This window comes from Carassius gibelio, chromosome B12 (genome assembly GCF_023724105.1).
Source record: "Carassius gibelio isolate Cgi1373 ecotype wild population from Czech Republic chromosome B12, carGib1.2-hapl.c, whole genome shotgun sequence".
Taxonomy (NCBI): Eukaryota; Metazoa; Chordata; class Actinopteri; order Cypriniformes; family Cyprinidae; genus Carassius; species Carassius gibelio.
In genome coordinates, this window is record NC_068407.1 from 6,096,063 (window position 1) to 6,117,399 (window position 21,337).

General features: G+C 38.6%; 3 protein-coding genes across 7 annotated transcripts in view; 2 read left to right on the forward strand and 1 right to left on the reverse strand.

The window, feature by feature from the left end:
* Nucleotides 1–85: 85 nt before the first annotated feature.
* Nucleotides 86–6,861, reverse strand: LOC127968785 (monocarboxylate transporter 4). 4 transcript variants are annotated; one of them, XM_052570122.1, is made up of 5 exons: nucleotides 6,391–6,861; nucleotides 3,033–3,281; nucleotides 2,714–2,857; nucleotides 1,861–2,631; nucleotides 86–1,453 (listed from the first exon to the last, which is right to left on the reverse strand). In XM_052570122.1, exons 2-5 carry the CDS (start codon nucleotides 3,253–3,255, stop codon nucleotides 1,080–1,082), a joined length of 1,512 nt encoding a protein of 503 aa, XP_052426082.1. In that variant the 5' UTR covers nucleotides 3,256–3,281; nucleotides 6,391–6,861; the 3' UTR covers nucleotides 86–1,079. The 4 variants fall into 4 exon arrangements, with proteins under 4 accessions (XP_052426082.1, XP_052426081.1, XP_052426084.1 ...); XM_052570121.1 differs by lacking the exon at nucleotides 6,391–6,861 and adding an exon at nucleotides 4,514–4,744; XM_052570124.1 differs by lacking the exon at nucleotides 6,391–6,861 and adding an exon at nucleotides 4,378–4,506.
* On the forward strand, nucleotides 6,773–19,811 carry ccdc57 (coiled-coil domain containing 57). 2 transcript variants are annotated; one of them, XM_052570120.1, is made up of 20 exons: nucleotides 6,773–7,197; nucleotides 7,943–8,401; nucleotides 8,504–8,612; nucleotides 9,490–9,591; nucleotides 10,017–10,174; nucleotides 10,258–10,332; nucleotides 10,433–10,633; nucleotides 11,097–11,255; nucleotides 12,100–12,262; nucleotides 12,501–12,623; nucleotides 13,527–13,698; nucleotides 14,021–14,212; nucleotides 14,349–14,449; nucleotides 14,691–14,891; nucleotides 15,020–15,076; nucleotides 15,458–15,680; nucleotides 16,358–16,503; nucleotides 16,776–16,904; nucleotides 17,743–17,926; nucleotides 19,480–19,811. In XM_052570120.1, exons 2-20 carry the CDS (start codon nucleotides 8,004–8,006, stop codon nucleotides 19,668–19,670), a joined length of 3,084 nt encoding a protein of 1,027 aa, XP_052426080.1. In that variant the 5' UTR covers nucleotides 6,773–7,197; nucleotides 7,943–8,003; the 3' UTR covers nucleotides 19,671–19,811. The 2 variants fall into 2 exon arrangements, with proteins under 2 accessions (XP_052426080.1, XP_052426079.1); XM_052570119.1 differs by lacking the exon at nucleotides 6,773–7,197 and adding an exon at nucleotides 7,522–7,819.
* A 1,282-nt stretch (nucleotides 19,812–21,093) lies between these two features.
* The window catches only part of LOC127968867 (fatty acid synthase), a 45,182-nt gene continuing 44,938 nt past the window's right edge, over nucleotides 21,094–21,337 (forward strand). The window contains exon 1 of the mRNA XM_052570242.1: nucleotides 21,094–21,323. The gene's annotated coding sequence lies outside the window, so the exon portion shown is untranslated. The remainder of the gene's footprint in view (nucleotides 21,324–21,337) is intronic.

Sequence of the window (21,337 nt, forward strand, 5' to 3'; positions counted from 1 at the left end):
ATTTGATGCAATTTTAATTGAATATCAATAAAGTGGCATATGTAATCATGTCAGCAAGTTAACAAAAAAACAACATGAGTCAAGGTACAGTGGAGCGGGAAGGATATTTATTTCTAAAACAATTTACAGATTCTTTACGGCTACAAGACTTAAGGCACAACCAAAAACAGCTTGTGTCTTTAGAACGTAGTAAAAGAGGGTTCCTACTCACACAGTGCTGGTGAAAAACCCAAAGTTTAGAAGGGTTTTACCCATACCATTTAAAAAAAAAAAAAAAAGACATTTGAGTCTTAAGTGAAGTGAAAATAAATGTTACATAGGCAACATATTGCAGGTAACAGCTGTGGTCCTCTCCTGATTGATGCAGTTGATCTGGAAACACTGACATTTAGGTGAATAAATTACGAATAAATATAAAGTGGAGCTGCCAACTGACATCAACACTTTAATATAAATACTGAATCAATAAAAGAAAGTTAAAATTAACCAAATAGCAAAAACCCAAACACACTATAAAAAAAAATACATGTAACAGAGCTCTGTCCTCCAAAAATATGTACTTTGAAACATTTCACAAAAATAAAAGCATGTCTGAACTCTGTAAATTCCTCTAATTTAAAAAGACTAACTAGGATCCTCATTTGCATGTCATACATTTCTGACTTGAAATACAATCCTGTGCTCTCTCAGGACCATTTTAAAATGTTACAGTAGATGTATATAGATACTAACAATCCACATTAGCAAACACAGAATGCCAAAGCAACAAGCTGGTAATATTCAGTATAATCCTGGTGACCTGCTCAGTGATGTGGAGTGCTTACTGGCCAAAAATATGGTGCCACAGTATAAATTGATTCTATTTTTGTAACAAGAACCTTTTGAGAACAAACCTGACATCTGCTAACATAGAAGGCAGTGGTTGGCCTAAAAATGGCTGAATCGGAACTGCAGAGCAGGTCTAAAAGCGGTCCTCCGCAACCACACTTGAAGCATGATACAAAAAGCATACACTACAACAAACACACATCCATGATTCCTACAAGGGAAGCTTTGTCATACCTATTGTTCTAGTATCTTCACAGAGAGGATTCAGGTTCTACAACCACACCATTTGGTTCAGTCACCTTTTTGGAAGCGTTCTCCACCTCTATGCTTTCAGGCTCTTCAACCTTTCTATCATCAGATTTTGCCATTGCTTCATGTTCGATGGCTTGCTTCTTTCCATTGTCGCCCTCTCCGTTGCCTTGGTTGTCCTTTGGTGCTTTGTTGAGCTCCTCCATCTCGGTCTCGTTAATGGCCATCTCCATCTTTGCTGGAGGGTCAGGCTGTTGGGGCTTCCTTTTGATGAAGAGCATGTTACAAATGGCGAGCACAAGAGCCGAGAGGATCACCTCACACCCAGCCAGCAGAAAGACGAACATGTAATTCTTTGTGGCATCCAGAAGACGACCTGTGAAATGAAACAAGAGAAGCATGATAAACCTACCCACGTGGATTGGCCAATTGTGGCGGCGACCCTGACTGGTCACACGTCAATGACCCATGAGCGGAAGCAGTCATTGTTGGTACAACTATAACATCCATTTGTTGTGTTTGGAGGTCTAAACAATCCAAAACATATGGTATTGTACAAATATTAGGCCCTTCCAACACTAAACAAAGGGTTCTTATAAGGTACATAAAGGGCCACCTGCATTTTTGACCATTTGCAAAGAGAATGTGGTTTTCTTTGGTAGGTAGTCTAAAAGACTAGAGGAGATACTTTGGTCATGTAAATGTATGTTTCAGTTGATTCGTTGCTTATCTTATGACTTTTCTTTAATAGCACAGACACTACAGGACATAAATGACTCTGACCTGCTCCAGGTGGTCCCACCAACACAGCAATGGCTTCAACCAATAGCACCAAGCCAATGGCACTGGAGAACTTCTCAGTCCCCACAATGGCCATCAACACTTCAAACTGCAAGGCTCCAACCATGCCATAGGAGATACCGAAGAAGATGCAGAACACCACGAGAGATGGATAGTCTTTGGCCATGGAGCCGAGGAGATCAGTGGTGCCATTGAAGAGCATAGCGAAACTGAAGAGGTAAACGCATCGTGGTCGAACCCACTTGAGCCCAGCAATGATACCACATGTTGGCCTAGCGAAGATGTCGATAAACCCTAGTATGGTGAGCAGCAAAGCAGATTTGGTGTCCTCATTGCCCAGTTCCTTGGCATAGCTTACCACAAACACAGGAGGCACAAAAAGACCCAACACCATAATGGCTGCAGCCACCGTGTAAATCAAAAAGCCACGATCTTTAAAGACAGTGAAGTCAAGAAGTTTGGGCTTTGGTTTGGATTCCTTCTCCTTTTCGTCCACCTCGCTTGTTTTTTGGGGTGCTTTCAAGGGCCTCATGAGGGCTCCACATGCACAGCAATTGAGTAGAATCCCTCCAAGGATTAGGAAGCCTCCACGCCAACCATAGTTATATTGAAGGACCTGACCAAGAGGAGACAAACAGCACAGAGCCACGGGACTTCCAGCTGCAGCCAACCCATTGGCCAAGGGCCTTTTCTCACTGAAATATCTGTTCAGCATGATGAGGGATGGCTGAAAGTTCAAAGCAAGACCCAAACCTGGAGAACATAGTTTGAGGGTGTTAATGCGTTGAAAATAAGTACACCAGAATTTCATACGTATACACAAAACAGTACTCACCGGTTATGACTCCTGTGCTGAGATAGATGTGGATGATACTGGTTGAAAAGGATGCCATAATCATACCAAGTGAGGCAAAAAGGCCCCCGACCATCATCACAGGGCGACACCCGAAACGGTTCACTAAGATGCTGCATATAGGGCCTGCAACAGGCAAACTACTGTTACCATGCAGAATCATGATTTCCATTAAAAAAAAAAAGAATTGCATGATAATACGGTCCTCTCAAAATAGATCCTTCATGTGGACCTGTAATTTGAAAACCCACTTAGCCACACAATATTTTCATGTCTCCCTGCTGTCAGTGGACATCTGTACCTGAGCCATAAAGCATTGCAAGAAGTATAGAGGAGATCCAAGCCGTGTCACTGTAGCCCACTCCAAACTCCCGGATAAGCTCTTTGAAGAAGACGCTGACTGCTTTGGGAAAGGCGTAGGAGAAACCTGTAATGACGAAGCAGCCGAAGAGGACAGCCCAACCCCATCCTCCATCAGGTGCCTTGACCCCACTGTTACCAGTGTCTACAACCGCTCCACCCATGATGCTTTGTACTGGTCAGGTCTCAACTGCAACAAACAGCATCACAAAACCAGTGTCACTGATGGTGCTTAATTCAACAGGAAAGTTAGTGTACTTGACCTGATTCGTCAACATGACTTTAAATATATTAATTGACAAAAGCTTATGGATAAATAATGCTGAACAGCCAAATTCGTGCTTGTTTACTGAATATCCCTCTACAGCAAGATCTGTAAGGTTTGCCAGGCACGCTTGATTCACACCCTTCCTCATTCAGGTTCCTGCCAAAAGCTGTTCTCGTAATTCTAGGTACAACATGTTAAATGTAATACTCCCTACAGAGTATCAAAACAAATTACAACTTTTAAAAAACCCAGCATCACAAGCGTTTTTTTTTAGATCACAGAGTTAATTAGGTGGCTTCTAACCCAGAGTTTCCCATTCCTGATCCTGCAACTCTGCCAGCACTGTACTTTTTTTGAGTCCCTTACTGACGCACCGCATTCAGTTCATGAGCATTCAACTAATGACCTGATGAGAATCATGGGTGTTAAATGCTGAAGGAATCTGAAACATGTCATGTGGGAGGTGCTCCAGGACCAGGATTAGCAAACACTTCTGTAACCTACTATGCAATGCTTGAACTGTTGTGCCCTTTCAAAGGTCTCTCAACAGGAGGAGCTGTCAGACAGCTGTTGATGGCAACCAACTTCCTGAAAACATTGATCATCTTACTTGTGATATCTTTTGCATCATTTCTAACCAAAAATAAATAAATACCACACACACACACCACAACATGACCTTAACATTATGTGCCACATTATCTTCACATTCTGCTATACAAACTACTACAAAATGGCTAGCCTTCTTATACTGACCTTGTAAAAGGGCATGACTACCATGACTCATTAAACTAGAGAGACTACCATGACTCATTAAACTAAAGAAACTGATTAATGAATACTCATACATACTCTTTTAAAACAAAAAGCTAATAGACACCTGGTCCTTTGTAAATCAATGTGAACTCTGAAATTATTTATCTGGATACCAAGACGGATACCAGCTGTGGTATGTTGTACTATACATGTACAATAAATAAAATAAGTTACACTTAAGTATCACTGTTACTTAACTTACTAATGGAGACATGCATGCAAACAAAAAATAGTTTGCTCTATTTTTTTTTACATATATGTGGAAATTAGTAGATCAAGAACTATGATGTAGAGGAGCTGCACTAGGTTAGCATGCAACCAATGTATGTATGACCTACCTTACTAAAGGTCCCTGAAAACTGAACCTCCCTCGTATCTACATCATTTAGGGGCAAGAGGGGGATGGGGGCTGTGGGGCACGCCTCTGTACACTACAAACCTAAATTAAGACTCTGACAATTCCCCATGTGGTACTGATTGCAACAACCAGAATCACCTCCCATGAGGTTAAGACTAGCTTGTCTTGTGTGTACCCTCATCTTATGTAGATTTGTATTTAAACAAATTTGGTTGGGATTTAATTTATGTTTGCTTAAGGAGGAATTATGTAGGGTTAGAATTTATTTTAGAAAGGCCATTGAATTGTTTCTCAGAAACAGGTCACAGCTGGCACTGACTCTTTGTTAATTATGGATGCTTCTTGTCAAGTCCATACTAATTAGCAAAATGGCTGATTCTAATCTGTCAGTTGCAATGCAGCGACAAGATTAATGATTGTATTCTTTTCAGTGATTTTCAAATATCTAATCAATCCTTTATATAGGTCTGTGTGTGACACCAGTCCTAATTTTATTGTATTTTTTTATGATAATAGTTGATAAAGGTATTAGATGTAGTGACAAGGATAAGTCTGAAAAGGGAATTAAGGCCAATTAACATTATACATTACAGCCTTCACTGGCCTTCCTCCTCCTACAATACTCCATGCTGAACGTGATTTCACCAAGTGCAACATGTTCCAGGAACAACATTCCAATCAACCAATCAGATTTGAGGGATAAGTTTACAGCCTTACAACCACAGTTGATGCTTCTACACCCTTGTTTTTAATTTCCCTCTGATTTTAGGGTTAATTTATGGGTAGGGGCAGATCTATATTTTTGGACAATAATTTTTATCCATGAACCATGTCTTACTTTGCAAAACCATGGGTCACTGTGATTTTGGCAAGTAAGACATGTTCCTGGATCAACATCTTTTGTTGATCCTGGATCGACATGACTGTCCAAAAATATAGACCTAACCCAGTCCCTACCCTTAAACCCTACCCATAATTTATTCCTAAAGTCAGTGGGAAATGATAAGTGAATAACAAAGGTGTAGAAGCATCCAACCTTGAAAACTTATCCCTTGATTCTGATTGGTTGATTGGAACAAGGATGTTGATCCAGGAACATGTTGTACTTGGTGATATCACATTCACCAAAATCACCCGACCCTATGCTATATGGCTCAAATTTAGGGGGGATGGTATGAAATAAAAACCTTTTTTAAAAGTAACACAAATTTTGTAATCATTATGATTATGTCAAATTAGCTACAGGAACAAAAGTAGCTGCAGGAACAAAAGTAGCTACAGGAATGTACCTGTAAGTCCCCAGTAACTCATCTGTAAACCAATTTAACATTTCTAAACGTCATAATTACATGAATGTATATGTCATTCTGTCTTTAAATATTTGCACGAAGGGCATCTGATGCAACGATGCTCTCTGGTCTACGTGCTAAACGTGACATTTATACTCTCTCTCCTCCACCTATAAGCGCTGCACTACCACATGAGTATAAATCCACATATCTACCATCCTCAAGTATCAATTTTCTCACTTATACAATTGTAGCATTATTGTACCAACAGCTACTCAACAATTATATTACATGCTGTGAAAATATCAGACTAATATATAATTGTATCGGTATGTGGATAATTCACGATATACAGTTATCAAAAATATTTGTCTTTATAACACGGTTTATATTTTTTAAATAGACAAAATAAAAGTATTTCTGTTCCTGAACCGAGACCTGTTAGCTACTTTTCATAAGTCAGTCTCCATAGCAGCCCATCGGCATCAGCATCCCGCATCCAATCACCCAATCATCTTCTCTGAACACATGTTGACATATTTAAAGGAATCAATCCTCATATACATACCTTAACGATGCTCTTCGATTAAGGTATTTCACTGATGATGCCCTCCTGGGACCAGGACCATCACGTTCGCACGGCACTCATCTTTGAAGAGGCTTTGAGTGGGATCCGCTTCTCTCTGACTGTGTTCTGCCACCAGTGAATCACTCGAGTCATACTGACGTGCAGCCAATGAGCGCGAGCGAGGGCACTAACGTTACGTGCGCTTCCCCACCACTCTGTCCCTCTCTCTCTCATCCCTATTCAATCTATGTGCTCATGGGATTTAAAGGGGATTTACGGACCTTCAATCCATATATGAAGCATCAGCTTGTTTCTCGTTAGGTGCTGAACAGAAATATTATTTCGCATTTCCCCCCACATGTTGTGGCACACAACAGGTTAAATTGAAGAGTTGCAAAACAGGCGGATGCCACTTCCTCGGCTAATTGGTCAACAACTCGGAACGTTTCTTTAGATATAGTGTTTGTTGTTAAATTATGTATAGACAGCTCTTGGTTTTGTAGAGAGTTCTGAGTAGTGAACGAGTGTAAAACATACCGGTAGATATTACACAAATTGAAAAGAAGAACATTTTTGTTTCCTCGGGAAGTTGCCGAATCCATCTCAATAAGACATGTATAATTTATACACTAAGTAGGCTACAGATACAATTGAGAACGTGACAGCAGGCAGGTAGAAACCACGTGAATCAGGTGTCTTCTTTCCCTTCGCGTCACTTTAGTTTTGTGTGCCGCAGGAGAAGTTGTGTCACAGGTTTGGAAAAATACTAACTGTCTGAACTTGTCTTTTGGGAGGGAGGTACACAATGTACATGACATACAAAAAAACGTACTCTGTGAGAAATGTATATTTTAGTATAGGTAACTTAACCAAATATGAAATAAAATACAAAATAGCAAATACTTTTCTATTACTTATTTATGACTCCTTATTTTCTTTTCAAACAAAAGTCTCGGAAACGTTTTATAACTTTACGATAAGCGTGATGCTTTTATAGCGGGAAATTATAGTCCTGCCAGAAATAGAGCTTCGTCAGAAAATGAACGCATAATTTCCTGCTTTCAAAGTAAGGAAATGACGCTCAGTTGTAAAAAAAAAAAAAAAAAAAAAAAGATTCTAGAACTAGATTCATCCGGCAGAGTCGAAGCGGAAGTTACTGCAGACGTGTTTGGTTTCCATGGCAGCACTGATAGCTGCGGTGGTGGCGCTGAGCCGAGCTTAAGCTATGCTTTTTAGCTAGTTAGCTTAGCTGACTTAAACGTTCATTTTAAACTATTTTAGACATATTCAACAACTTCTTTCTGGAGTAGTTGCTGTGTAGTTTTACGTTTACACAGTTTCGGACATCTGTACTTATGACAATAACATACAATTGAACAATAATTGCCTCATCGTTAATGTTTGGGCTGATATAACGTTACACATAAAGGTAAATAAAGTTTTTATTGAATTAAATAATTATGTCGAAATCGTTTAAAGTAGGGTTTCATTTTAACGTTTGCTTATAAACTTGTTCTGATAAACATTTTATAATCGCTTCTTGTGTCTACAGATTTGCTCAACAGGATGTCAAGTTTTCCAGTGCCCTGTTTTTCAGCATCTGCGTCGTAACCATGCAGGGAGCTGTGGACCTGGAGGCCCAGCTGGCTTGTAAAGAGAGAGAATGGAAAGAGCTTCAGGCTTTGCGGATTCAACAACTGGAGACTGCTTTAAATGAAGCCACATCAGAGCTGTCCACCCAGAGAGATCGTTTCCTCCGCTTGCGGGAGGACTTCAAGTATAATCTACGTGTCTTGGAGGAGAGGGACAAAGAGCTGGAGCGCTATGATGCCTTGGCAGCCCACGCTCAGACGGAAGAGGGTGCCAGGCGGGAAGAGGTCAGTGAGCTGAGGATTGAGATAGCAAAACTTCAAGATGAACTGGAGGAGCAGAGGAGGGCGAAGGAGGACATTGAAGTGCAATATCAGAAGAGGGGAGTCGAACATAGAGTCAAACTGGAAAAAGTTCAGAAGTATGACTTCGTTTTTCAGGCTCATCTATATTTGGTCATTCACACTGATTTCTAAATAAGGTTTCTGTGGAATTTTTGATGGCATTTGTTCTGTCTTTTTAGCATGATGGAAAGTGAGATTCAAAAACTCAGGGAGGAAAATGAAACACTTAGACGGGATCTCCAGCGGCGAATAAGAGAATCTGATGGTGAGCTGGCGCTTCAAAAACAGGTATGGTGCAAACTGCAAGATTTATAGTTCACATGTCATGCCAATAGCCTTGTGGGCATCACGTCGACATATAGTTCTGTTGCGCTTCAGACGTCCCAAATTCTCTCCCACTTCATTACATACGAACCTATCCTAATAAAAGCAACAACAACAACAAAAAAAAAGATTTATAGGAAAAATTTTTGTGTTCAAAAACACAGGGGTCATATGTTTTAAAAAGCTGGACTGTATTTAACTAGACATGGCACAGTTCTCATGGCAGAAGATGCTAAAAACAACACTGCAAGATGCAATGCAATGGCCAAAAACATCTGTCTGCACACGGGTGTCAGCAACACACTAATAACACGTCCACAGAATTAAAAAATACATTGATTTCATTAATTGACTAAACATCTATTGTGTCCAAACCTGTAAATTGAAGTCTCTTTAAATCTTATTTGTATTGGGTATTTACAGTTATTATGCTGTTTCAGGTCTAAAAAATTAATCCACAAAGTGGATGTCCTGGGATTAGTGCCAGGACATTGCATGTTATTTAAAGTAAACCTACTGACCTATAAGGGTTCCAGCTGGCAGGAGTTCTTAGTTGTTGAGCTATGTCAACTAACCGCTAAAGCAATCTTCACCTCACTCGGTAAAGTAAAATGATAAGGCCGTGAAGGATCACAGATAATGTCAGTGAATCAAAAGCTATTTATGCTGTAGGTCAGTTTGAAAATAGATTATTGTTGTTCAGTGTTGTTGTCGCTTGACTTTTGGCATTTAAATGTTGTTTAAGCATAGGCATATAAGGGTGTGGTAAATCTTTTTTCCTGCATTATTAGGTTAAACAGTATCACTTACAGTGAATCTTGTAAATTGCAATCCACAACAGGAAATGATGGCAGATTTTGACAGTGAGATGAGGAAGCGGGAGCATGAGTTCCATCTGAAGATGGATGAAATGAACAGTGTGGTCCTCTCACATGAGCTCAAAGTAAGAACCATACCACATCAAACCTATTATAATCTTTATGTTAGACGTCAGGGCCGTTTAGACCAGTGGTTGTCAACCTTGAATCAAATTTGTATTTTTATTTATATTTTGGTTGAGAACCACTGCTTTGACACTACATGACCTAAAGTACTGTATGTTGATGAACTGAAACCCACATGAATGATGGATTGGAATACTGACCGTGAGCTAGCTAGGCCCCATTATCTAAATGCCAGTGCCTGAACTCATACTTGTTTCTGAATGGGGCCACATTCCCACAGTCAGGTTCCAGCTTAATTTGGAAAGCCTTCCCAGATGAGTAGAAGCTGGTAGGAAGCACATAGGTGTTCACATACTCTATTGCCATAGTATGAATGATCATCTGCATTTAAAATTTTAGCTTATTATTAATCTTTATTGTTCAGGAAAAGCTATTGAGCAAAGAGCTGGACGTCCATGCCAAAGCTCACAGTCAGGCCACCGAGGCCCTGCAGACCTCTGAAGAACTTCACCAGCAGGCTCAAAAAGAGATCCGGCGTAGAGACTGGGAAATAAAGAACACCACTGCAATGAAAGACTCTAGGTCAGCTGCTATGTGTGTGTTAACTAAAAAGCTGTTGTTTTTTCATTTTAAAGATCATGAAGATCATTATTACTTTTTTACAGGATAAAAGAGCTTGAAGACAAACTAAAACAAATGGAGAGCATTAACAAAAAAGAGCAAGAAGCCTACAACAGGAAGTAAGTGGAGGTCATTGAGGTCATGAACCTTTCTGTGCTCAGATTACTCTGGGTAGGTCAGCATGTCTTTCTGTGATGTTTTGAAATTTGATGTATTCAGACACACAGAACTGGAACGAAGGTCTCGGGAGAAAGAGGATGCGTTGGGTCTCATGAGAGAGGCTCATGCCAGGGAGCTCCACGAGGAGAGGGGGAAAATCTCAGAAATGCAGGCTCAACTGGACAGGATGATCCTGGAGCAGGAGAGGAGACAAAAGAGCCATACGGATGACCTTCATCACAGAGAACAGCAGATACATGAGTACGCAAAATTGCTATCCGCAGAAATGTTCTCTGGTTTATTTATACTTAGCCAAAAAATACTCAAGCTTTATTGCATAAAGATGTACATTTTCATGAAATGTTAAATGATCCGTTTGTGTAAATGGATGGGAGATGCATTATGCAGCTCCTGCTGATGACTAAATAAGTGTAAATACATTGAGAGGAAATGTGTGGGTGTCCCTGCGAATGGCTTTCTGAGCACTAGGATTATATAACATGTTTAAGATTCAAGACCTCAAGGTAACAAGTGCTCCTAATTTTTCTGTGCTCATAATGTAACATTCATAAACTATACATTTCATATGCACAGATTAAGACCGACAACATGGTAAGACTACCATAAGACTTATCTACTCGATCGAGAGCCTTAACTTGTGTTTGGTACCACAGCTGTAACCAGATCCCCATTAAATTTGAACCCCTTATATTTGATACCGAAGGCTCCGAACGCAGCTGGAAACAACCCGATCTGGCTGGGATACTTACATCACACAGGTCTCCAAAGAAAATGTTGCCAAGGATACAGAGCTGCTTTCTGTAGGGGAAAGAGAAGCCAAGGTGAGAGCAGAGCTGGAAAGGTGTAAAGAGGATATAGAAAGGTAAGAGGTCACAAGAGAATAATAATTGCATACCTTTAACACAACATTTAAACTGATTAGCTGTGTTGTACTGTGAGAAATAAAAGTAAGAGCAGGGATGCACCAATATATTAATTATTAAAAATACTGAAAAAATTACAAATAAAATACAATTGTATTGCATTTTATTTATAATGTAGACTATAAAATTCATATAAATGTAAGCTTACATTTAACAGTGTTAAGTTATTAGTGTTTGTTTTTTAAATATTAACTCTATGTAAGGTTTTGATGATGCAAAAGTCAATGTAAATGTAAATGTAAATGTAGTTTAAATGAGCATGCACAATTAAATATCCAATATAAGCTGATACCAGTAAATAAATAAAACATATTTTTATTTAAAAAGGTACATTCAAGTACATTCATGAAAAGCCTGTATTAAATGCGCAGGGAAGTCAGAATTATAACATTTAAATGTGTTCAAGTCATTTCAGTGGAGCAAGATGGTAATGCACAAAAAAAAAAAAAGAAATCAGGAAGATTTTTAAACATCCATTGAACATCCTGCATTCCATTGCATCCAACATGTTTACTCACTGACATGCCCCAACTGGGAAATTCTGGTCTAAGAAACTCTGAACATTCAGTGTTCTTTATGCAATGCCTTTTGTGTGCATTCATCTCCTAAATATGATCTTTCCAACATAATTTGACCACAACATAATATTGCCCAGTAACTAATTTATTGCGCATCCCTAAGTATGTGAATTTGCCAGTTTAGGTTGAGCTATAGCCACATTTGCTTTACATTTACTTTTTTTTTTTAAAAAGCAGTCCTTCAGATGCATTGTATATCTGTCAGGTATAAGCAGCAGGTGTCTAGTGGTCTGCAGAGAGAGCAGGCACTGGAGCAGAAGAGAGTTCAGCTGGAGTTGGACTGGGAGAGGCGTTGTGAGGAGGTGCGTTCTGAGCACTACCTGAGAAGTGAGGAGCTCATCCAAAGCCTTACACAGGCCAGAGACCAGGTGAGCTGATGCACAGTCAGACACATAAAATACAATAGTATTCAGAATAAATATTCAAATTAAATAATTTCAAGAAGAAAGACAATTTTAACATATTCTGAAGTTTGTTCAGATATATTCTATGTCCTATATTTGTGACCTATATTTTGTAAACAGGTAGTGTTTCTGGACCTGATTCTGTTCATAAGGCTGGTCTCTGTAAGGAAGTTATGTTTTACATTTTGGTATCTGCTCTAAGATAACTGCTGAGCTGAGAGAGAAGGAAAGAGAATTACAGGAGACGGTGACACTGCTGAAAAGTGTCACTGTAGAGCGAGATCAGGCGCTACGTGGAACCAAACCAGCACTAACTGGAATTCAGGTTAGACCACACACAGCTTTCTCTGTTACACCATTCAGACTGATATATAATACTGTGAAGGAACCATTACCATTTGGATAGTACTTGGATAATTTAAAAAAACACACATGTGGTGTGATGACAGCTAAAAATCTGGTGGGTGTCTCATCCAGCAGTTCTCTGGGTTTAATGCCAAAGTGTCTGAAGAGTAGAAGTCACACAGCATATGAAGAAAATCATCTGACTCTAACTCGCCTCTGGAGGATTGTCTGTGTAGTTGCTTAGAAAATGTAGCTTAAATTACTATTTATATAAAACAGCAGCCCGTGTCAACATCCACAGCATTTATTTCATCTAAGGTCTGCTCATCTATTCATTAAACAGAACTATAGATCGTATCCACTAGGTGCAATCCTATTACAGCTATTCTGAAGTTATATGTCACATTTAGCTGTACGTATCTGCCCTGTCAGCCATTTGGTAGGTAATTTAAGAGACTTTAAATAGTATATTGACCGAAGATGCTTGGCCACTCACAGAATGTTACTGTGAAAGTTCACTATATCCCTGGACATTATGTGCAAGGAAAGGTTATAACCCATAACACCACGTATCCATACATTCAGCTTCGTATGTATTGTCTTATGTATCAGCACTTTAAATTGCCAGCTGGCATTTTTTCTGGCGACCAGAGTCTGACCGTAAAGTAAAACATGTCTTTTTAGTGCACGCATTATTATGTTTGTGGTGTGTGTTCAGTCCTGTAATAGCTTGTTGACTGATTGAAAATTCTGATTTTTAAAAGTGTGTCGCAATGCCACAATCTCCCACCTCCACCTAGTGGTTGCTAATTGGCTTATACCAACATTTTATTGTTTCATTAACATCTTACATAACATAAAACAATGTGAACTGCATCTTCAGGCATCTGCGGTAGACAGCGGCAGTTTCCCATCAGAAGAAATCAGGAGACTCCAGCAGCAGAACAGCACTCTCAGAGCAGTGGTGGCTGAAATGAGGAAAGATATGGAGAACCTGATCCAGCAGATGCCTATAGCTCAGAGTCAGACCACAAATCCAGAACCCAGCACTGCAGGTAATAGGGGTCTCCAGACCAATAAGGAAACAATTCGATTTGAAGTTTGAAGTGAACCACTTTCAGAAATGTCTAAATTTATTCCCCTACTTGTTGGGCAATATTCATAAGAATTAGGAATTTAAAATAATATTTTTGTTTAAATACAACAGAATATTTAGGTCTGTCTTCTTGTTCACTTCTTAATCACAGTACTGTAATGCACTTACAAAGTAGTATCCTGTGAAGGATACTGTAAGTAGTGCATGAAGTATATCACTTGCATTTGTGTCAGAACATTTAATCTCCACCCAGTTGTATGACAGTAATTTGTCTATTTCAGGGACTACAGACTACAGTCAGGCTCTGGAGAAAGAGATCCAGGAGCTAAAGGCCAAATGTCGTGATCTGGAGGAGCGGTTAGAGGAGTCTTCCAAGATTGTCAATACTGCCAGCATTCCTGCCCTTGCATTCCCTGTTTCCCCTGACAATGCTTACCTTCAAAACCACATTAGATCACTTAATGAGACCATAGGTAATTAAAAAATATCAGCACAAACTTTTTGTGTATATTGTGGATTGGTTAAAAACTTGTTTTCTGTGCATCACTGGAGAAGAGATGAAGTGAGATTTTGTTAAGAGCGCAGTGTTCTAAAGGAGAGTGTTTGCAGGTGGGCTGAGAGTGGAGAAAGTAGCCAATGCCGCTGCTCTAAAGAGACAGGAAGTGAGGCTGGCTCATTTGGAGTCTGCTGTGGAACAGCTTACCCAGCAGGTAATGATTTCAGTCCATTGCCCAGGCATCTTATAATTAGAAGGCCATAATATGATGCAATTTTTGTTTAGATGGGATACATTTAACACACATATACCAGTTATCACAGAGACAGTATACATGGTGTTCCTCCCCTAGTTGCTTTTTTTCTTAAAAGTTTGTTTTTTGACGTTTCATGATTCGTTACAGAGAAAGTTGGCTATATTGAATATATACTGTATATATGATTATATTTCTCCAGTGTCACTCAAAACACATGGAGAATGAGAGCTTGCGTCTGGAGCTGGCCAATCACAAGAGGGCAGCAGCAGCCGAAGAAGCGAGACTTAAGCAAAGAGTGGCAGCTACTGAGCTGGAGTTAAATGAAGTGAGACGGGAGGCAGAAGAGTACCAAAAAGGCAGTTTGCTCCACAACCTAGAGACTGTTGCACTTGGCAACCAGGCAAGTTTTAAGTATATAGAATTTAACTTTAAATAATTATTTTTAATTAGTACAAAAAAGACGTGATCTTTCTGTCTTTTTTCTGAATTAAATTTATCTTTATTAAACTGCTATGTATTTGTGGTCAGGTGTCAGCACTAAAGGTTGACCTTGCAAGCAGGAGAGAGCCCATTGTCCTTAACCAGGTACAGCACTACATGTAATATAATGTAATATAATGCACACCATAAAAATATTTTGTAGTACAGTTAATAAGAATCATTATTAATTTTACCCACTTGTAGAAATGTCTAAATTCATCCCCAACTGTTTGAGAGCTAATAGAATTTTGTTTTTTGTGGTGCAAAGTCATGGCAGAATAATGAACAAATTTAAGCAGAAGCTGTATCAGCAGTTAGGACTGCTGGCCAAACAGTATATCTCCTAAATTATGTTTATGAGCAAAGTTGATAATGTGTATTATGTGTCATTCTTGTGGTTATATGATGTATTACTGACAAGAATTGTCTTATATCAGAAGTATGTTTTATGGTTGCCTAAACAAGAATGTATGTCTGGTATTCAAGAGTGAGATGGTAAAGCAGCTTCAGGAGGAGAACTTGTCCATGAGACAGCAACTGCTGCTGCTGCAGAGTTCAGCCAGAGGGGGCGCCGTGGGTGATGCTCCTACTCTTCAGTCAAAGCTCAAACAGGCTGCACGCTTGATCTCCAGCCTCAGTCAGGACAAACGGCAACTCATTGAAATGGGCAACAGGCTCCGGGCGCAGCTGATAGAAGCAGGACTGGAGGGTTGGTGTCGCTTTTGAAGCGTAATCATTGGTTTCAGAAGTATATTCATCTAGATTTCCAAATGTTTTGAATTATATAAGGAATTATCTCTGGCTCAAGAGGGATCTAAAGAACTCTCTTCTGTTATTTTGTGAGTGGGCACATGGGGATAACAAGCATAATGCACCACACATTGTTATGCTGATGCCCATCACAATGGACAGATCCATGTTTTTACTAAGGGATTAAAGAAACCTTAGTTTGATTCTCAATAGAGATTTTAATGCTTATTTGTCCCGGAAATTCTCCATTCTTTGTGTTTCTGTCTTGATTCGTATCAGTTATACTACTCATTGAGAAGTCATTCTCTGGCAAATCATTGCTGAATATCAGCGCATCAAAGTAGTTTTACTTGTTAAATCCCCAGTTTGATATTTCCTGGGCATTTACAGACAAAATTGAGATTTAAGTTATTAGGAATTGTCTAAAATGGACATCAGGAATGCAAACAATCACATTTATGTTGAATTGCCCTCTAAAGCTACATTGTAAATAAAACTAAATTATTCAAGCATGTTTTACAAGAAAATACTATTTCAGTTTTCCTGCTTAATGTATAATTCAATGTGTTTCTTGTTGTTTCTTGGTAATAAGTAGTGAAATATGCTAGAAATTTCTGATTATTTTTCTTTTCTTAGTTCCACGGCACTCAAAGATCACACTCAAACCAAATGATCCAGAGCAATGTCTGGTGGAAAAAGAACCCTCTCCGTCCGAGCATGGGGTGCAGCCAAAGAGCCGCTTATCTACCCTGGAACAGTTACAGTACCAGCTAACCACTCAGGTGACTCCTACATGAGAGAGACATTGTTCAATCAAAGCGTGCTCTCGGTATTGATCCAGAGAATACATTTCATCATATTAATCAGTTTGGCCTCTGTATATGTACTGATGTGAAAATTTAGACCGCTTTTATGCAATGTTATTCTTTCTCAAGGTCAGTGGAGTGTGGCAAAAGTCAGCGATCACTCCTTTGTCAGATGTATGAAAATACATGGTTGATAATAATCACACAAGCATGAAATTTAAATACATTAGTTTTTATTCTCATTCTAGGAGCTACAATATGCACAAAGAGATCAGAATAAGAAAATGTCAATTATAGTCCGTCCCCAATTCTCAGAGAGCGAGAGTTCAGACAAACGCAGACCCGCCAACCCATGGGAGCCTCCAATCAGAGTCCAGGTACTATGACATCTTCACCTGCCCATTGATATATTTTATATATTATAACATGTTTTACACATACACTTCTGTTATACCGTATTTTTCGGACTATAAGTCGCACCTGAGTATAAGTCGCATCAGTCCAAAAATACGTCATGATGAGGAAAAAAACATATAGTCGCACTGGACTATTAAGTCGCATTTATTTAGAACCAAGAGCCAAGAGAAAACATTACCGTCTACAGCCGCGAGAGGGCGCTCTATGCTGCTCAGTGCTCCAGTAGTCTACACTGAGCAGCATAGATCGCCCTCTTGTGGCTGTAGACGGTAATGTTTTCTCTTGGTTCATGTCAAATTAATTTTGATAAATAAGTTGCACCTGACTATTAAGTCGCAGGACCAGCCAAACTATGAAAAAAAGTGTGACTTATAGTCCGGAAAATATGGTACTTTTATTTGACAAGGATGTGTTAATTTGGCAAAAGCGAGATTTATAATGTTACATAAATATCTGTTTCAAAGTTTCCACCAAAATATTAAACAGCACAACTGTTTTCAACATTGATAATAATAAGTAAGGCTTTTTGAGCTTCAAATCAGCATTTAAATGATTTCCGGAGAATCATGACACTGAAGGCTGCAGTAATGGCTGCTGAAAATTTAATTAATAATATTTCACAATATTACATTTTCCACTGTACGTATTTTTGTGTAATATATGTGGCCTTGGTGAGCATAATCTAGCTGGCCCCAAATTTTTGAAGAGTTGTCTATGTAATTTTATTGGTTGTAAACAGTGTGAGTCTGTTGTAGTTGTTTCAGTGTTTGAGTTCCTTTTCTCTGTTCCTTCCTCAAGTCTGTGGGCAGTAAAGAAAACACTCCTCCGCAGAACCAATCTGAAGCTCCGGTAAGACTGCCCGGGTCATCACACTTCCTGTTGTCATCCATAACCACTGATGATTCCCTACAGAATGTGTGGAAGATGTTGGATCAAGGTTTGAGTTCCTCTGTGTTTTCTACAAGTGACAGTGAGGACAAAGGTGAGCAGAAAAATCATAAATGAGCCACTTCAATCTTCAGACCATTTATATTTAAACAGAAGTGTTGTATCGGGCCTGCTATGTTCCCATAATGAGACATTTGACTGCAATAAAAAATACAAGTTAGTAAGATAAAAACATGAAGGAGCAACTTCTGCTGTAGTCGTCCTCTCATTACTAAACTGAATATAATTTAGTGACTGTTTAGTCATGCTGAATGAGTAGTGTACACGTTCTTCTGCATGTGTAATTGTCAAGGGATCAGATTAGATCAGAGTAGCTTTGAGAACTGAGGGACTCACGACAGAGCAGCATGATGGTACTTAATGCCAAATTAAAGTTGCCCAATCTATGGTCATAATGCTGATTAGAAAATAAAGCCATTTGATTTTTGTAACCAGTCAGACTTTGTCTTATACTGGCATAGATCCATCCTGATAGGCTGATTTTGAATGAGAATGGTCTATTCAGGGATAATAGGCTCTATTGTGGTTTTTATCAGCAGTCACTACATGGTGGTACATCAGTTTTATCAGACAACTGATGAAGCCATTTAGAGGGGTGGCAAATTTCATCAATAAATCGAAAACAAAGTCCAGTTGACTAAAAATATACCATGATTTTCACTTCTCTGTAACCTGGACAGACATTTGCATCATATGAAAACCTTGGCACTGAAATAGGTACTTGCAGTGGCAACTCTGTGATCTTGCAACCGAAGGTTCAGTGTCAGCGTTGCTTCATAGTACATCATTTCGTCCAAATATCAAATTATATTTACTTAGAGAACATTTCAGCAACAGTCAAATGCAGAAGTAAAGAGTTTTGATTTTTGAACCACTGTCAGAAAGATTTAAGATGCTAATATCTGATATCACAAGTGTTGTTGACCTCTATTTGGGTCAATGGCAAATAAGGATATCTGAGAGGATTAGAAAGAGAAGCCTTTAAAAAAATGAATTTAAATTTGAAACACACATGTGAAACACAGGTTCATAAAAATGTAATCTTGTATTCGACTTGTTCTTGAAAAAAGGTATTTACTATTTTCTACTATAACAATCTTGATAGTTTAATCAAGTGGTTTAATCATTAAATGTATTAATGTTTTTTTTTTTTTTTCAAGCAATAATTTTCTTAAAAAGGTCTAAATAATCGTAGTGTTTTTTTTTTTTTTTTTTTTTTTTTTTTTTTTTTTTTTACTTTAAGCACTACCAATCAGTGCAAAAGTATCAAAAAGGTTCATTGACTTTAGGCATTACCAAAAATATCAAAAAGACATTTAGGAAATCTTAAGTTTCTGAATTAAGGCATTGTTTATTATATAAAAAATATGTTTATCTAGTCATTTTATTTTCTAATAATTTAATATCTAAATAGATCTGTACAAAGTCATGTAATTTTCCCATTTACATACTGTCTTTTTACTGAAACACTCTTCTTTCGAGTGCTTTTCTCAAGATTGAAGTAATGACTGGCTTCATGGATCAAACCAGCTCATTTTTACAGTTGTAAAATTAAAGATTTAACCCCTTATCATACTGTGCTCTCAGGTAGAATGGCTAAAGCAAACGGAGGACTCCCAGATATGAATCAGCCTCCTGCTGCTCCGGTCAGTGTCGGGGGCACAAAAGCATCACTCCAGGAAAAGAAGAAACAAAATCCGACAACATTTGCATCTGCTAAACAGACACGTCCTGCTGGAAATAAGAGCAAGATTCGGAATTACAACATCAAAGACTGAAAAAAAAAATCATTTTGGGTCACTCCATTTAAAGAACCGTCTCATTTAAGTGCCGCATTATTATTTGTTCATTTTTGCATCATGCCTTTTTTTTATATTTGTACCTTTGTAAATGTTTTAATAAATGATTGCATAATATGACCAATAGGCATGTGAGTCTTTTAATAAAAAGAAGAAGCACCTAATGATGATAAGAAAAAACAATCCAGATCCAGCAATATGTGATCTTGTGTACAGATAATGTAGTTTCAATTTATTAATGAATTCCAGTTATGATTAACATCAGGATTCCACTCCTCCCACTGCATTGTCATGACATCACCCTATCTCCTAGCAACAGCCTTGCATTAATTCTGACTGAATGGTTCTACACACCTCCGCTCACTGATTGGTGAGGCTTTTTTTTCCCCTGTTAACCGTCAAAATGTAATGTGCTGTCTCTCACGTGTCTCCGGAGCTCCACAGCGCCGCCAACAGACACCCGGTAAAACACAATCTGTGTGCTGCCACTTCTGCATCTAACCAGCAGTTAGACGAACAGCAATATAAAGAATGGAAACTCAGTATTTTTCACACCAAATTTACAGTGTGCATAATGGACATAATAAAGCCAAATTGTGCATTAATGTGACTCTTCTGTGTTATGCAACAAAAACCACATTGGTTATCTCAGGTTATTCAAAATTCTATTAAAATGCTATTTATATGTAAAATCACTTGAATACCTTTCTACAATGCACATGTATAGGGAAATATGTTTAAACGTTGTAAAATGGTTGAAATTCTTAAAATAAATAAAAATGTTGGTATAATGCTTAAAGAAATCAAATTAAATAAAAAACTGTGAAGCAATTTTGTTGAAAATATTTTGAAAAGTTTTGTCCTGCAAATAATTGTCAGCGTAGTGTTACCAACATGCAAGAAACTATATGGAGTGACTTTAAAACAAAATAACTAAATAATAAAACACAGAAACATTAAGAAATCTATTTCATTAAGGATTCTTTAGGAAACCCTAGATTTTATGAAATTCACTGAAAATATTTGAAATCCATTTACAGGAAATTGTATAATTAAAAGGCAATAATCTATATAAGCAATAACTATATCCAGTAATTATTCAAAGTAATTATGACAGATTAAATATCGATGCTGTGTTTCAATATCAATCCAGTGTTGAATTATACATTTTCCCAATCTCGGATTGTTTGCAAACCGCAGACACGCGACCCTGGTGTCGCCTTGAACTTGAACCTGCTGCTCAGACCCGTAAAATCAGACATTAGTGCTGCTGTGCATGTGATCACGCTGGAATGAACTCTATTAACCCAGTCTTTTTAGAAGCATTTTTTTCTCTGCGCGGTAGAAAATCAGCCCATCACTGGCTGCGTCTACAGCCCAGTCTCTTCTCTCATTGGACTGCTCCTCAGAGCCAAACTGTCAGCCCATGTGGCGTGGCCACCGAGGATATCACACATTTAAATGAAACAGAGACAGGGACTCGGAAGGGCGAGAGAGTAATTTCTAGGGCTTGGCCAAAGGGGGGGATCACGAAACTCTCCATTCTGTACCGGGAGCCGACAAAGGTTAAGAGGAATATAGAAGTCGACTCTATCCAAAAGGATCACGGCGTTAAACTGTACCCACATCCGGGTAAGAGAGCATAT

What these genes read in the sequence shown, in the direction of transcription:
- LOC127968785 (XM_052570122.1), bottom strand. Translation starts at nt 3,255, where the DNA reads ATGGGTGGAGCGGTTGTAGACACTGGTAACAGTGGGGTCAAGGCACCT. An exon ending in TGCAATGCTTTATGGCTCAG is followed by an intron (nt 2,858 to 3,032) that starts GTACAGATGTCC and finishes TGCCTGTTGCAG; the next exon opens with GCCCTATATGCAGCATCTTA. An exon ending in GGTGGGACCACCTGGAGCAG is followed by an intron (nt 1,454 to 1,860) that starts GTCAGAGTCATT and finishes TTCATTTCACAG; the next exon opens with GTCGTCTTCTGGATGCCACA.
- ccdc57 (XM_052570120.1), top strand. Translation starts at nt 8,004, where the DNA reads ATGCAGGGAGCTGTGGACCTGGAGGCCCAGCTGGCTTGTAAAGAGAGA. An exon ending in ACTGCAATGAAAGACTCTAG is followed by an intron (nt 10,175 to 10,257) that starts GTCAGCTGCTAT and finishes ACTTTTTTACAG; the next exon opens with GATAAAAGAGCTTGAAGACA. An exon ending in CTGTTGCACTTGGCAACCAG is followed by an intron (nt 14,892 to 15,019) that starts GCAAGTTTTAAG and finishes ATTTGTGGTCAG; the next exon opens with GTGTCAGCACTAAAGGTTGA.